The 16,026-nt window shown below is 39.4% G+C and overlaps 1 protein-coding gene across 1 annotated transcript in view; it reads left to right on the forward strand.

Annotated features, from left to right (window-relative positions):
- RELN (reelin) overlaps positions 1-16,026 on the forward strand; it is a 524,409-nt gene that overhangs the window by 280,988 nt on the left and 227,395 nt on the right. The window contains exon 9 of the mRNA XM_042964909.1: positions 14,213-14,309. Coding sequence (XP_042820843.1) covers positions 14,213-14,309 — 97 coding nt within the window. The remainder of the gene's footprint in view (positions 1-14,212; positions 14,310-16,026) is intronic.

Genomic DNA, 16,026 nt, shown 5'->3' on the forward strand with positions numbered 1-16,026 from the left:
TGAATGTTTATTTAGAATGAGCAAAAAGGGATGCCTGGGTGGCTCAGTCAGTTGGGCATCCGACTCTTGAATTTGGCTTAAGTTATGATCTTGTGATTCATAGGATTGAGCCCCATGTCAGGCTCCCTGCTAATAGCACAGAGCCTGCATGGGATTCTCTCTCTCCCTCTCTCTCTGCTCTTGCGCTGACTTGTGCGCTTTCTCTCTTTCTCAAAATAGATAAATAAACTTAAAAAGAATGAGACAAGAAATCACAACAAATTACAAGTTTTTAGAAGCTAACAATACTCTAAAATCACAAATCCAGAAATACAATATCTTTGTTAACTAAATGAAATGCCCTATGATACTGTTTTCCTTGAAATTTTTGGCTGCATATTCTTTTTTTTTTTTAATGCCTGTTTATTTTTGAGAGAGAGAGAGAAAGAGAGACAAGCCCAAGCGGGGGAGGGACAGAGAGAGAGAGGGAGACACAGAATCTGAAGCAGGCTTCAGGCTCTGAGCTGTCAGCCCAGAGCCCGACATGGGGCCCAAACTCACAAACCGTGAGATCACGACCTGAGCCGAAGTCGGAAGCTTAACTGACTGAGCCACCCAGGCGCCTCCTGGGGGTGACTTTTTAATGTAGAAGGTAAGGCAAAATGCCTGTGTTGTTTGCTAACTTTTTCTCTCGTGGGAAAAAGCCTAAGTCAAAAAGCCTAACCAACTGAGCCATCCAGGTGCCCCCTGGCTGCATATTCTTAAATTACCTCTTCAAATGACAATTTTATAATATTTTCTATAAAGGGAATAGAAAGATAATTCTGCTTCTAGCTTCGTGGTTCAGAGGGGGTTTTTTGGTAATTATTAACATTTTACCTTCACAACGCCTTATTGATAACATCATTTAAATGTTTAGGATCATTATCAAATTGAAAAATTGTTACCTTCTTTCAGGTATGAACTGTAAGAGTTCAGGGCTTTTTCTTGTACAATCACTAAGCATAATTACTCTTGAATTGCCATCACTTGTTAAAGAATTTATCACCATGGTCATTGAGTCACAGTGCTAAGTATGTCAGCACAGCAGGCAGAAGGAATGTACCTGGAAGCTCTTTCTATGCTGAGAACGTGTACACTATAAAATGAAAGCAACCTGCATAAGTACCTCACCATATCACACTAAACCAAAATAACCTTATTTTCAGACTCAACTCGCCTTAGCTGAATCTCAAAAGCAGCCATGGCCACTCCAACACTATCGGACATGAGGGGAATATGGTGAGGGAGTAGTCAGAATGCAGATGGCGGTCTTGACCAGTATTATAAAACATGGCCCTGTAAGCACATTACTAGAGGTCCTCCCAGGGCCTTGGAAGTTGCTCACAAAAGGGAGGGGGTGCTGAAGGTTGACCTTCATCAGCTTCATAGTGAATCTACTTCTATCTACACTGTGACTGTCTACACTAACATGTTAGAATTGAGCATTCCATTGATATATGTTATTTTGATGCATCTTTGTTTACATTCTGATAAACTTATTGTCATTTCCAGACTTCCCTTTACTTAATATTCTGTTGTTTTGCTTATCTCAGAACTCCTTTGTAAGACCATGGAGATTTCTTTTTTTTTTAAGGTTTATTTATTTATTTTGAGAGAGAGAAAGAGCACAAGCAGAGGAGGGACAGAGAGGGAGGGAGAGAGAGAATCCCAAACAGGCTCCACACTGTCAGCACAGAGCTAGATGTGGGGCTCCATCTCACAAACTGTGAGATCATGACCTGAGCCGAAACCGAGAGTCAGGTGCCCAACAACTGAGCCATCCAGACGCCCCATGGAGATTTCTATATACTGCTGCAGCTAGTGTTCTGATTCCCAATAAATTATTAGTCCTTAAAATCATGAATGCAAAATAATGCTCTTTTAATGTAGATATTTTACACCATGTATTCTTTACACGCTTAATACCATACAGCATGTTTCCTTGTCTTAAGACTCATTTTTATTGACGAACAACTTTTGCTGTTGGTATAAACAGGGAAGGGAAAAGAGCACTGAATCAGGAGTCAGGCCATACAGTCATCTCTGCCAGTTGACCTTGCCACATAAGCTTAGGCAAGTGGTGGAGGCTGTCTGGACCTCTGGCAGCTCATTTCTAAAGTGAGAGTATTCATTTTCATGACTCTCTTCCCACCGGGGTCCTAAATCCTAGGACTGGGTGACAAGAATGAACTGGTGTTAACTAGGAATACACTCTGTCTGAAAGTATGGTGATGACATCTGTTCTAGTTAAGGCAGCCCCCAGTGAAATACCAAAATACTTACCATATCCTTATTCAATCAGTTATGGTTAACTTAAACTTGTAGCTTGTTTTATCATGAGGAAAAGATATTAAATAGAGCCATGTAATGTTGTCACCCAAACAAACCTCAGCACGGGAGATCAAACGAGCTGCCCCTCTGGCTCTTCCTACAAGAGCATCGGTCTCTGTGCTAGTAGACTGAGGCTGTAAGTCCACCCCATCTCCTTAATCTGCTGCGAAGCACACAAAAGAGATAATAATAAGAGTACATTTACCATGATGATCACTGAGTAATGTATAGAATTGTTGAATCATTATATTGTGTACCTAAAACTAGTATAACACTGCATATTAATTTACTTAAATAAATTTTTAACTTTTTAAAAAATTTTTAATGTTTATTTATTTTGAGAGACAGAGGGTGAATGCAGGAGGGGCAGAGAGAGAAGCAGGCTTCAGGCTCTGAGCTGTCAGCACAGAGCCCAGTGTGGGGCTCAAGCCCACGAACTATGAGATCATGACCTGAGCTGTAGTCAGACGCTTAACCAACTGAGCCACCCAGGTGCCCCCAATTTTTTAAATAAATAAATAATCATGGGAGAGAAAGTGAGAAAAAAAATTTAATTTTTAAATAAAACATTTTAAAAAAGATAAGAAGAAAGAGAAGGAGGAGGAGGAGGAGGAGAATGGTATCGTATTTCCAAAAGACTCTCTTCCTAGAATTTAACAGATTCTTTCCTAGATTTATTTCAACCATGTTTTTCAACAACTGTTCACTGAGCTCCTCTTCCCTGTGAAGCAGCTCTCAAGGCACTGGAGAGACAGGATTTACAAGACAAAATATTTGCCCTGGTGGAGGTGGCATTCTGATGGGGGTGCTGACAGATGAATGTGTCAGCGAGTAATAAATGTGATGAAAAAATAAGTCAGGGGTCAGCAAGTGAGGGGTAGCATTTTCTTGGAGGTGGCTAGGAGAAGGCCTCTGAGCTGTAACCCTTGGACAGAGGCCTGAACTGTGCAAGAGGGTCAGCTTGGCAGAAGGAACAGCCAACACAAGAGCCATGCAGACTGCCATTGTGTCACCACAAGAGCCTTGAATAAATGTACTAAATGATATTCTTAAGTGGGAAAGGTGGTTCAAAGGGTATGCATTTCCTACTGTTTCCTAAATGACAGCCAAAGTCAATAGAAACGGGACTTTGTCACAAGAATGTTAACTGGGTTTTTGAGTTTGCATGTATCTCTGACATAAGAAATACTTTCAATAATTGGTTGACTCATCAATTAATTGGTGGATTGCTAGATGAATCATCTTAGCCTGGCTTCCTGTAACAGAAGTGGAAAGTTAGTTGTCTATTTTTTTCTAAATTATACTAGGGATAGAGCTATTTAAATATAACCAGGGGTAGAAGTTGATACCAATTTCAGTTGTAATTTTATTTTATTTTTTTATTTTAAGTTTATTTATGTTGAGAGAGAAAGTGCGAGTGGGGAAGGGGCAGAGAAAGAGGAGAGAGTGAAAATCCCAAGCAGTCTCTGCACTGGTAGCACGGAGCCCCATGCAGGGCTTAAACTCGTGAACTGTGAGATCACGACCTGAGCTGAAGTTGGCCACTTCACCAATGGAGCCACCCAGGTGCCCCTAGGTTGTAATTTTAAATTGAGGATAATGATTCATAGATCAGACTAAGATTACAATAAAATATTTTTTAGAATTACAGTGATGAGGCTCTAACAGTAAAAGGAAGCAGCCATAGAGAAATAAGCCTTGCCATTCTTTTTATTCTTTCACTATTAAATAACAAGTACTAGGTACTGTTTGACACTTGTAAATATTAATGGTTTCTCTATGGCAATGATTATTTCAGAAACAGATTTACGAGTTATTACAGAAATTGTTCCTTAGAATACAGATGTGGATTACCTGGCATCTTAAATTTAATCCTGGTTGCCGTATTATATCAGGTTCATGCTTTTCACATAATTAAAATTGTCTAAATTGGGAAATGTGAGGATATTGCTTTTTTTGGAATGCAGTTTTTTTTAAATCTCTTTAAAATGCCTTTGTATAGATTTTAAAGCAAACGACAAAGAAACTCTTTGGGAGAAGGTTAATCTTTGTGTTTGTTCTGAAAACCCAGTTAGGAGTTTATCACATTGATCTTGGGGGTGAGAGGTCATCTAAGGAGGCTGTGATGAAGGTAAAGGAAACGTATAGATTTAATAAATATGTAGGAAGAGGGTCCAGAGGCTTGGGTGGCTGGCCGCAGGGCAGAGAAAGGAGGAATGTTTAGGGAACCTGCAGAGAAATGACACCCAAGTAAACATGTTTCTTCTAGATGCAGTGTCACTCAGCTCCTACCATAAAACCTGAGAGCTGAGTTGGTGACTGGAGGGATATTTAGGCTAGAGGTGGCTCTGTCCTTCAGGCTTTTCTCTCTACACCAAAAACCGGCCATTATGGCTTCAAGTCATAAGCCTGAGTAGAAGTAGCAGTACAGAAGCCCATCCCAACCTGTTGTGACCAGGTGAAAATGTAGCACTGTTTTTTGTTTGTTTGTTTTTAAGTGTGTTTTTGTTCACCAAATGCAGTACAGTGAAGTGGCCAAAAGTGTGGGTTCTGGTCTATCTAATTCTGAATTTCATTTACCACCCCCCCCAGTATACTTCTCAACTTCTCTTTGCCTCAGTTTCCTCATTTGCAAAGTAGGCATGCACATAGTGGTACCTACCTGTTCATAGCAACCGTTATTGTTCTCTTGAGTTATTAGAATGTATTTTCTTGATGAGTGCTACTAAAACTCTACCTGATCAGAGTTTCTGTCTTGTTTGGATGCTAGGAACTGTAAAACCAAATTTTCAACTCTACTCCAGCAATTCTGTGGCCCTTAGGAAATGTATCTGCTTATACTGCTTTGTCTTGCTATCCTTCTCCCAGAGCACCTTCATTTCTTATCAGGTAGACTCTTCTCTTCCCCACTCATGCATTTACCAGTGATGCTAACAAACAAGTAGTTTATTCATTTTGGTCTCAGTTTTTATTTCCATGTTGAATGTATAGGATTTCCACTGAAGAGCCTGGAAATGGCACAAAATAAAAGAAGCCATAGGAAAAATGCACTGTAAGTTCTTTGATAAGGAATAATTCAATGTAATATTTAGCCCGTGAACAAATATGGTCAGAAATGTGCTCCTTTTTCTAGGATAAATGAATTTGTGAAGTGAAACAAAAAAAAATTGAATCATAACTGAAATCTTTTAAACAGTATGAGCCAAGAACTGTTTTATAGGCCCTGTTCATGTGTTAACTCCTTACTGTTCACAACAGTACTATGAAGAGATTGCTATTATTATTTATGTTTTACAAATGTGGAAACTGGGCACAGAAAAGCTAAGTGATTTGCCTAAGGTCACACAGCTAAGAAGGGTCCAAGCCCAGATTGCAGCCTAGGCAGCTTGCCTCCCCCATCCTCTCCTATCTGCTGTGCATGCTTTCCTCTCTGAAAGATAGCTTGTATCAGAGGAAATTTCACTCTAAAAAAGGTAAAGTAAAAAAATTATATAGAACTATCAGTAATGCTAACATTGAATTTATTATCATGTGGACTTCCCTCGTGTGAGACAAATTAAATAAGATATGTTTAAACCTATATGACACGTTAAACTGCACCTACCATCAAAGATTTTCTCAATCCATAACATTACAATTAAAAGTAACATTTTTCGGGGTGCCTGGGTGGCTCAGTCGGTTAAGTGTCAGACTTCAGCTCAGGTCATGATCTCACAGTTCATGGGTTCAAGCCCCACATCAGGCTCTATGCTGACAGCATGGATCCTGGAACCTGCTTTGGATTCTGTGTCTCCCTCTCTCTCTGCCCTTACCCCACTCATGGTCTCTCTCTCTCTCCCTGTCTCTCTCTCTCTCAAAATTAAATAAACATTTAAGAATTTTTGAAAAAAAGAGTAACATTTTTCAGGGTGCCTGGCTGGTTAAGTCAGAAGGACATGTGACTCCTTTTTAAAAAAAATTTTTTTTTAATGTTTATTTTTGAGAGAGAGACAGAGACAGAGACAGAGCAAAAGTGGGGGAGGGGCAGAGAGAGAGAGAGAGGGATACAGACTCAGAGGCAGGCTTCAGCCTCTGAGCTATCAGCACAGAGCCTGACGCAGGGCTCGAACCCACAGACCGCAAAATCATGACCTGAGCCAAAGTCAGACGCTTAATCAACTGAGCCACTCAGGCGCCCCAAGAACATGTGACTCTTGATCTTGGGGTCATGAGTTCAAGCCCCATATTGGGTGTAGAGATTACTTAAATAAACAAATAAACTTTAAAGAAAAGTAACATTTTTCTATAAGGTTACAATTGCATTAAGTTTCTTCCTAAATGTAAAAGTGTTTTTTTCCCTTAGACCAGTGTGTTAATCTATTCAAATATTCAACAGAATTTGTTTCAACAGAAACAAAACAAATCAACTTAAAGAGACAAGATAATGCCACAATCAAGAAGATATTGCATTTGAGAAACTTTTTAATACAGTAGAAAATGATTCCTGATGGGGAGATCAGAACTCGTGCCTTGGGGGTGATATTCTGTGTGGCTTATGACTACCTTGTATGACTTTGCAAATTGCTCGTTTTCAATTTTGCTAGGCCATTATAATAAGACTTTACTAATAAGCAAAATCATTCATCTGGCTGTCATTGTTCTTCACATTACTTTATCTGGCGGATAAAAATGTGCCATAATTACTGGTGTAATTTGTCTCTGATATTTTTATTCTGAAAGCAGACTGGATTATGGAACCGTTTAAGTCATCTTAGGGCATTTTCTAATTAATTTGTGGGAATTATTACCCTGTTGACTATACAGCAGTACCAGTTAATCTGTGGTGAGGAAATATGCAATATAGATATTCTAAAGTATGCTGTCGAGTCTCTTTATACTTTGACTCTTTCAGGCAAGTCAAAAGTCCTTAAGTCTCATCTACTGTTACAGTACCCTTTTTCACTAGAAACTCCACTCAGTAAAAAGGAAGAAATGGAGACTTTGAAGTAAAAACATTATGGCAAACTTCTTTGTGATTCAGCCAGAATTTATAGAGCTCCTACTGTGTACCAAGCGCTGTTGCAGGTACTAGGGACATAAGTAATGGGCAAGACGCACATAGTTCCTACTCTGATGGAACTTGCATCCTAACAGGATATGGACGATGAGCCAGTAAATAATTAAATAAACACAATAAATTTAAATACTGGTAGTACTATGAATAATACAAAACTGAGTGATAAAATGGAGGTTGGCGATTGGGATAGACCTCTTCAGATTGAGTGCTCAGGGAGGGCTTCTTTGAGGAGGTGATATTTGCACAGGTACCTGAGGGAGAAGAGGGAACCAGTGGGGAAAGATATGAATGGAACGAGGAGACAGTAGGGTGTGAGGAAATTGACAAAGTGAAGGAGCACAGAAGCCCTGGGATGGAGTGTTCAGGGAAGAGAAAGAAAGTCCAGGGCACTTTATGGCTTGAATGTAGTAAATGAGAGGCAGCATGGTACGAGGGATGATCTAAGATGTACAAGACTGCAGATCACCAAGGATTTTTGTGTATCATGGTGAGGAGCTCATCCTTTCGTTCCTAGTGTGCTGAGAAGCCTTGAGAGGTTTTGAAGCAGGGAATAGAATGTCAAAAAATTTTAAAAGACTCCTCTGTTTTTGTTTTGTTTGAGAGAGAGAGAGACAGAGGGGGGGGGCGGGTAGAGATTGCCCACATGAGCAGGGGAAGGGCATAGAGGGAAAATCCTTAACAGGCTCCACACCCAACATGGAGCTGGAAATGGGTCTGGATCTCATGACTGTGAAATCATGACTTGAGCTGAAATCAAGAGTTGGACTCAGGGCACCTGGGTGGCTCAGTCGATTAAGCGTCAACTTTGGCTCAGGTCATAATCTCACAGTTCCTAAGTTGGAACCCTGTGTCGGGCTCTGTGCTGACAGCTCAGAGCCTGGAGTCTGCTTCAGATTCTGTGTTTCCCTCTATCTGCCTCCCTTTCTCTCTCTCTCTCTCTCTCTCTGTCTCTCTCTCTCTCTGTCTCTCTCTCAAAAATAAATAAATGTTTAAAAAAATTAAGAAAAAAAAAGAGTTGGATGCTTAACTGACTGACCCACCCAGGTGCCCCCAAAAGACTACTCTGTACCCCCTAACTGCTGTGTGGATGATGGATCACAGGGGATAAAAGGGGAGCAAGAAAACCATCAAGACATGTTCATGACTTGATTGAGGTGGTAGCAATACAGAGGGACATAAGCTGAACAGTATTTTGGAGGCAGAACTCCCAGCACAGTCAGATGGGCTGAAGTGAGAAGTGAGGCAAAAGGAGGAATCAAAGATGACCCCTAGGGTTTTTTTTTGTTCATTTGTTTGTTTGAGCATCTGGTGTGGTATCATTTGAAATGAAAAGACTAGTGGCTATTCAGGAGGTGGAACACCAGTACTTCTGGTTTTGACTTAATAAGTTTGGGATGTTCATTAGGAATGATAAACGGCAGTTTGGATTTGCAAGCGTGAGTCTCATGGGAGATACAATCCTAGGGATTATCTGTTGTAGATGTTATTTAAAGCTCTGAAAGCAGGAAAGACCATCAAAGGAGGTGGTGTAGGTAAGAGAAGAGAAAAGCACTAAAATAGTTTGAGGTCAGGAAGGAAATGGGACATGAAGGAGACTGAGAAGCAGCAGCCAGTGATGCAGCAGAAAAATTGAGAAGGTGGTGGAACCCAAGGGAAGAAAGTATCCAAGAAAAAGGGAGAGATCGACTGTGACAAATCCTCCTGAGAAGTAAAGTAACTTGAAATTGGGATCTGTTAATTTGGCAACATCCATCCACCAGTGACCTAACCAAGAGTAGTTTCAGTAGAAACCTGTCTGGGTGGCAAAAGAGAATAGGATGTGAAGATTTATTGACCATCACTGGATAACCCCTTTGAGTTTTGCTGTGCAGGGGAACAAAAATAGAATGGGAAGGAGCAGAAGGAGGGGTGACATCAAGAAAGGGTTTTTTTTTAAGTATTTATTTATTTATTTAAAAAAATTTTTTTACACGTTTATTTATTTTTGAGACAGAGAGAGACAGAGCATGAATGGGGGAGGGTCAGAGAGAGGGAGACACAGAATCTGAAACAGGCTCCAGGCTCTGAGCTGTCAGCACAGAGCCCGATGCAGGGCTGGAACTCACAGACCACGAGATCACAACCTGAGCCGAAGTCGGACGCTTAACCGACTGAGCCACCCAGGTGCCCCAAGTGTTTGTTTATTTTTGAAGTGGGGGCAAAAAGAGAGGGAAACAGAGAATCCCAAGCAGGCTCCGCGCTGTCAGCATAGAGCCCAATGTGGGGCTCAAGCTCATGAAGCATGAGATCATGACCTGAGCCAAGATCAAGAGTCAGATGCTTAACCGACTGAGCCACCCAGGCACCCAAGAAAGTCTTTTTTTTTTTTAAAGATGGGAGGTGCTTTGTATGTTTCGATGATATTTATATGACGATAGAAATGACCCAGGAAACTCAGGGGGAGAGATAAATGATGCAGGAAAAAGAAAGGGGAAATTTCAAGGAGCAAGAGGAGATGGGATGTAGGCCATATGAGGAAGATCACATTGGTTAGAATAGAAACACTTCCTCCACCAGAACATGAGGAAAGCAGAAAACACTGGTATGATGGGTAGAGAATATGATACATACACATTTGTGGGCAAAAAGATGAGGGCATTACTGTCTGTGTTTCTGGTTTTCTTCACTACATGGATTGCACTATTAACCTAATAAGAATGAGCTCAGACTTAAGATTTTATGTGAAAATTCTGAAAAATTAAAAAAAAATTACCCAGTATTTTTATATTAACTTGATAATACAAAGCAAGTTATTAAAAAAGCACAAAGGCCTGGACACGAAGTCAATAGCACAAATCCAGGACATCATTAGTGAAGTGTTTTATTGCAAGGCAGTTGCAGGGCATAATGTAGCTATCTGCTTTAGCAAAGCAGGGAAGATGGCTTCTGTTTATATTTCAGTGCATATATTTCTTAAGCCATAGGACAAAATTTAAGACAATAATAGACTAGAAACGTTTTTGGTGAAAAATATCCATCACTGTCTGCTGTGGGGTTGGCTAAATAACCAATAATGATGTAAATGAAAGCTACCGTAAATAACTGTAGGTTTATATTTATCCTTTATCAATTTATTTGTCAATTTAAAATCAAGACTTGACAACCAAGACCAACCGGAAACAACATTGATGGAAGTGCCTTTAACACAAAATATCCTGTCCTCCCCGAAACTGTGGGTATTTCAGTAATCTTTGTATGTGTAGCTCTACATGAGAGCCAGATTTCTTAGACTGTTGAATTGGGATCCTCCATAATTCCTAAAATTTCACTAATTTTATTTTTGAACACAAAACTTCAGGAACGCTTAATCATTCTGTAGGTTACTTGTACCCGTGCTGTGGACAGAAATGAAAATATATGGACTGTCCTCATTTGCCTGTCAAGAACCAAATAAAGTATTTGTTTTTTGTTTGTTTTTTTTTATGGGAGAGAGAGAGAGATTGAGAGAGCACATGCATGCATGCACATAAGCTGGGGGGAGGGGCAGAGAGAGAGAATCCGAAGTAGGCTCCATGCTGTCAGCACAGAGTCCAACGTGGTCTCCATCTCATCGTGAGATTATTTTTTTCTTTAATTTTTTTAATGTTTACTTATTTTTGAGAGAGCTAGAGATAAGAGTGTGAGCAGGAGAGGGGCAGAGAGAGAGGGAGACACAAATTCTGAAGCAGGCTCTAGGCTCTGAGTTGTCAGCACAGAGCCCAATGCAGGGCTCGAACCCATGAACCGTGAGATTGTGATGTGAGCCAAAGTCAGACGCTTAACTGACTGAGCCACCCAGGCGCCCTTCATCATGAGATCTTGACCTGAGCTGATATCAAGAGTTGGATGCTCAACCAACTGAGCCACTCAGGCACCCCAAAAATGTTTGGGTTTTTAGACCAGCTAAAGTCCATCAGTGGCTCTCAGACCATACTTGTATAACCATGATCCTGAATTATCTTCCCTCTTTCCGCTGTTCTTTAAATCCTTGCAGATTTGCTACATTAGAGTGAAGGATTACATTGGAAGGGATCTGAAGGGGAGAAAATAGATCTGTAAGAAGAGGTTATTTTGCATTTGACATTTGAGTTTGTCTTTGCTTTCCGATTTTAAATTTCAGTGTTGGCAATTAAAGATCTTTGATTTAAGAGGGGAAAGAAAGAGGTACCTGCTGCAGGTGGCGCCTGGTTATTACTGTCTCTTCACTGTGTAAAAGGTGCTTTGAGGTATGTGATAGCTCGGCACCACAGCAGATGGGAGCAGGGGGTTGGGGGTGGTATTACCCACCTGTGCACATGGACACTGATGAACTCTTTCTTCCCCTCATCCCAGACAGAGTCAAGTAACTGTTGTCAGTCTGGGCAGTGAAAATCTTATTCTGCGGGCTGAAGGCTATGTGACGGTGGGGTTGTAATTCAGAAGGGTTTCTGTGAAGAAAAATTGTACCCAATATATGGTGAACAAGTACACTCAGAGTGGGAGTGGGAAATTGTTTACTCGTTGGACTGGTACCATTTAAAAAATTTTTTTAGTGTTTGTTTATTTTTGAGAGAGAGAGAGAGAGAGAGAGAGAGAGAGAGAGAGAGAGACAAAGCATGAGCAGTGGAGGGACAGAGAGGGAGACACAGAATCCAAAGCAGGCTCCAGGCTCCAAGCTTTCAACGCAGAGCCTGATGTGTTGCTCGAACCCACGAGATCATGACCTGAGCTGAAGTCGGACACTTAACCAACGGAGCCACCCAGGTGCCCCTAGACTGGCACCATTTGGAATGAGAGTTTGGTGGGGGTGGCCTCAGAGTGAGGCAGATATCCAGAGCTGACTGGTTCTCTTGGGGATACTTCTTCCAGCTCAGGCTCTCCCTCTTCAGTTCCCTGGTCTTGGGCAGCACCTCTTCTCTGCCTGGCCCCTCATACCCCATTCCCCAGTCCCAGTTTCCAGTTGTCTATCCCCATGTTGGAGTTCCTTTCCGTGTTTGACCATCTTTTCACGTGGGAACCCTTTCCAGTGACAGGGGCTAGTTCTGTTCTCCAGGGTACATGTTTGGTCTCTAGGAACTGTGCATCTTTCTCCCACCAGGGGGTGGGTTCCCATACTGAGGAACTGCTGAAGGATTATAAACTGAGAGGTAACCGGATTCAGTTTACTTGTAGGAAGAGCACTGGCAACAATGTGGCTGGGTAAGGACACCTGAGGCTGGAGACAGGGAGGCTAACTAATTATTATGTGAAAATTCTGAAAAATTAAAAAAAATTACCCAGTATTTTTATATTAACTTGATAATACAAAGCAAGTTGTACCAGCTTTCCTTCTCTCTTCATTTGTAAACAATTTGCAAGGAATTGCCTCCTGTAAGGCACATTTTTGGTTATCATTTGTTCTACCCGTTCCTTTTTCAGGGATGCACCTCTGACACATTTGCTCTTAAGAGCTTATGGTGTATAGAACATGAAGGAGGCACATAAATACCATTTAAATTCTTTAGGCTGATTTGAACTTTGTTTTGAAGTAAACAGATTTTCTGCCAGTCCCTATTCTTGTTTGTATGGAAGTTTGTCCCACATAATCCTGGCCGCTTCCAATTCCAGCCTCACAGCTTGATATTTACTTTAAGCAGCTGCTTATGAAAGGTAAGATTTAGGAGTGATGAGAAGCGCATAAGGTGGGCTTCTGTTTGAGCTTAGGGTGGCCGGGTAGCTGTCCTCTGAATACCCTTTCTTGCACCCACATTTTGGCTGTGAGAACAAATCTGGGAAAACTGCCGTTTGGCCTTTTAGCACATTGCCAACTTTGGCGATTGCAGACTAACTGATGTTGTACTAAACACCACTGAAATAAAATAAATGAGTCTATTAAAGCTTGGAACTCCTGAGAACTACAAATGTAAAAACCGTCCACAGATGCCATTTGCTGAAACTGAGGCTCCTCTAGCAGATGGGTAAAACTGAAACATAAATTGAACTATTTCTTTTTCTGTTGGTTCATTTGTTTTTAATATGGTATGAAAAAAATCCTGCTATTCAGTTACAAGAAACTTCTGGCATATGTTTTCATGGCTGTTTCGGGTATTCTGAGAAGATCTTTGAAATTCTAACTTATGCTATGTGTTATTATATGAATTCATTGAATGTGTAGAAACAAATCCTTGTCAGAGTTTTAAAAACTTTCTTTGGTCACATTTCCAATATGGAAAATCATAGTGAGAAATAAGTGTTCACTATGAGACATAACATCTCTCTTTTAAAATCTTTAATGTTGGGCTATAGTAGAATAGTATCAGTCATATCTAACAGTTCTCATCCATTTAGTACTTGAATTTTTACAGGATTTTAGTTTCTTATATGCTGTCTAATCATTTAAATAAGACCCACACTGAAGAAGAATGGTGTTTCGTCCTCGTGCAATTTAATGACTTATATACTATTTAATGCAATCACTATTAATTGATATTAACTTGCAAGAACCACGATGGTATTATTAATCATTCTATAATATTTAGATATTTTTGGCATAGAGCTCAGTATTTATTTTGTAACTTAGTTTAGAATTTTGTGTATCTGTAAAGAAATCTGAAAAATTTGTTTGCCTTTTTCCTGATTCCTAAAGTTATTTATCAAATAGTATTTATCAGAACCGATCACAAGAAATTTCAGCATAATTGGAAGAATGGGGAAGCAATTAAATAAATATTTAAATGGTTACAAAGTTATCTCACATTTATCAGGAAGGATGGTATGCAATTACACTGTTTTTTTAACTTTGAAACTTACTGTTATTGCTATTTACAGGTTCAGGTTCATGTCGCTTTAGTTACTCAGACCCCAGCATCATCGTGTCATATGCCAAGAATAATACCGCAGACTGGATTCAGCTTGAGAAAATTAGGTTTGTTATCATTTAAAGTAGTTTCATAAATTCTGATGTAGGTGGATTTCTACTTCCCTAATTGCCTTCATTCTACCATCGAATTTATGCTTCATGGTTAAAAGTAGTCTGGTTGTTAATTATGTTGAATTACATGCCTGCACATATTATTATCTGCCCTATTTGAAGAAGTATTGTTAAAAGTGGCATTTTCCATTCAGAATCTCCCACGGTTAGTAGAAGCTATAACAAACTATTTTTGGTTAAAGCACATTTGGGAGAATAACATTTATGATGGAACCCTCCACAAAGTAACATTACCCAGCTCTCTAGGTGGCTTGGCTAGTGGCTGGTTTGGAGACCTAGGACCATATGAGATTACCACCTAAATTTCTCCCAGTCTGTGATGGTAATGAGTTAATAGCCACTGGGGCTTTTGCGTTGAATGTTTAGTTCTGTCGTTTCCCTTCCAGCTTCCCAAAGGCCAGTTCTAAAATTCTATTAACATAATTGTGATGTAACTGGTGGTCATTTTATTACATTTTTTTTTCATTAAAAAAAAATCCCTCGATAAGAAAATGAGGTAGGATGCTTAAGAAGCAGCTCGCTAGAGTTGAAAAAATGTTAAGTTAGCAAAACTCAAATGATACTTACAACTTCTGCAGAGCTTGAATCATAAAACAGCATTCAAAATGGATGCTTAATTTTAGGTCTAGTAAGATATTTAAAGGAAAAAACTACCTTGAACTTTTATAAAGTAGTTATCCTGATTGATTTAGTTCTTAACTTAGTACAACTGAAGTAGAACATTTTCCATCAGTCTTGTACAGGTTTTTTACATGCTAGTTTCCTTATCATATTTCTATGTTAGAACAATTCTGATTTATTAGGGAGGAACTGTAAATATTAGGTTCTTAGTGCTTAAAACTAAACTAATCTGCCCAAAGTTTCCAGTAGTATTTCAGATTTATAAATTGTCATATGTCCAAGGTCTACTTCAACCAGAAACTGAGATAAGTGATTCTAACTTAGGCATTTTAAGAAACTGTCTCTCTCTGTGGCAGGATAACATATAATCTATAAGTACCTGCACAAGCCAAGCTCTGACATGCTGTGCCAATATTATAACAGCATTTTGCTATTCTTTCTAATTTCTAGTAGTTGTTATTAAAATGAATTCATATTAAATACTTATTTATATAAATGACTTTAAGCAAGGCAGCATAAATATTGAAAATTGTATCCATACCTCCATTTTTTATCTACCCAATAGTTATATATCATAGTTTAGGTAAATTGTCAGAGATATTTCTTTTTGGAAAAGGGCTACATATTTTTGATATGACAAATAATGAATGTATACATTTAATTGCAATATATGAAGATCACATTCAGCTGTTTTTCACTAAACAAGACTTTCAATTTTAGACCATGCTGTAAGCTGTCATTCTCATTAAAGCAAATTTTCCGTACCATTTAGTGATCAGAGTAAACATGTTTTCAATCACTTCCTAGAACTAAAATATACTATTTTCATTGGTTTAAGTTCTTTCTGAGGCAAAAAACATAGTCATTATGAAATATTTTTTTAAAAAAGGCAACTGGTTACCCCCAAAGATAAGGTACACCATCTATAACCTACACTGACAATTCTTTGGATATATATGTAATTCAATGGTAAGTGAAAAATACGTCCTTTTTGTAGTCCTTTCAAAACTAATTTACAGTAAGCCCAGGG

Source organism: Panthera tigris, chromosome A2 (assembly GCF_018350195.1).
Source record: "Panthera tigris isolate Pti1 chromosome A2, P.tigris_Pti1_mat1.1, whole genome shotgun sequence".
NCBI lineage: Eukaryota > Metazoa > Chordata > Mammalia > Carnivora > Felidae > Panthera > Panthera tigris.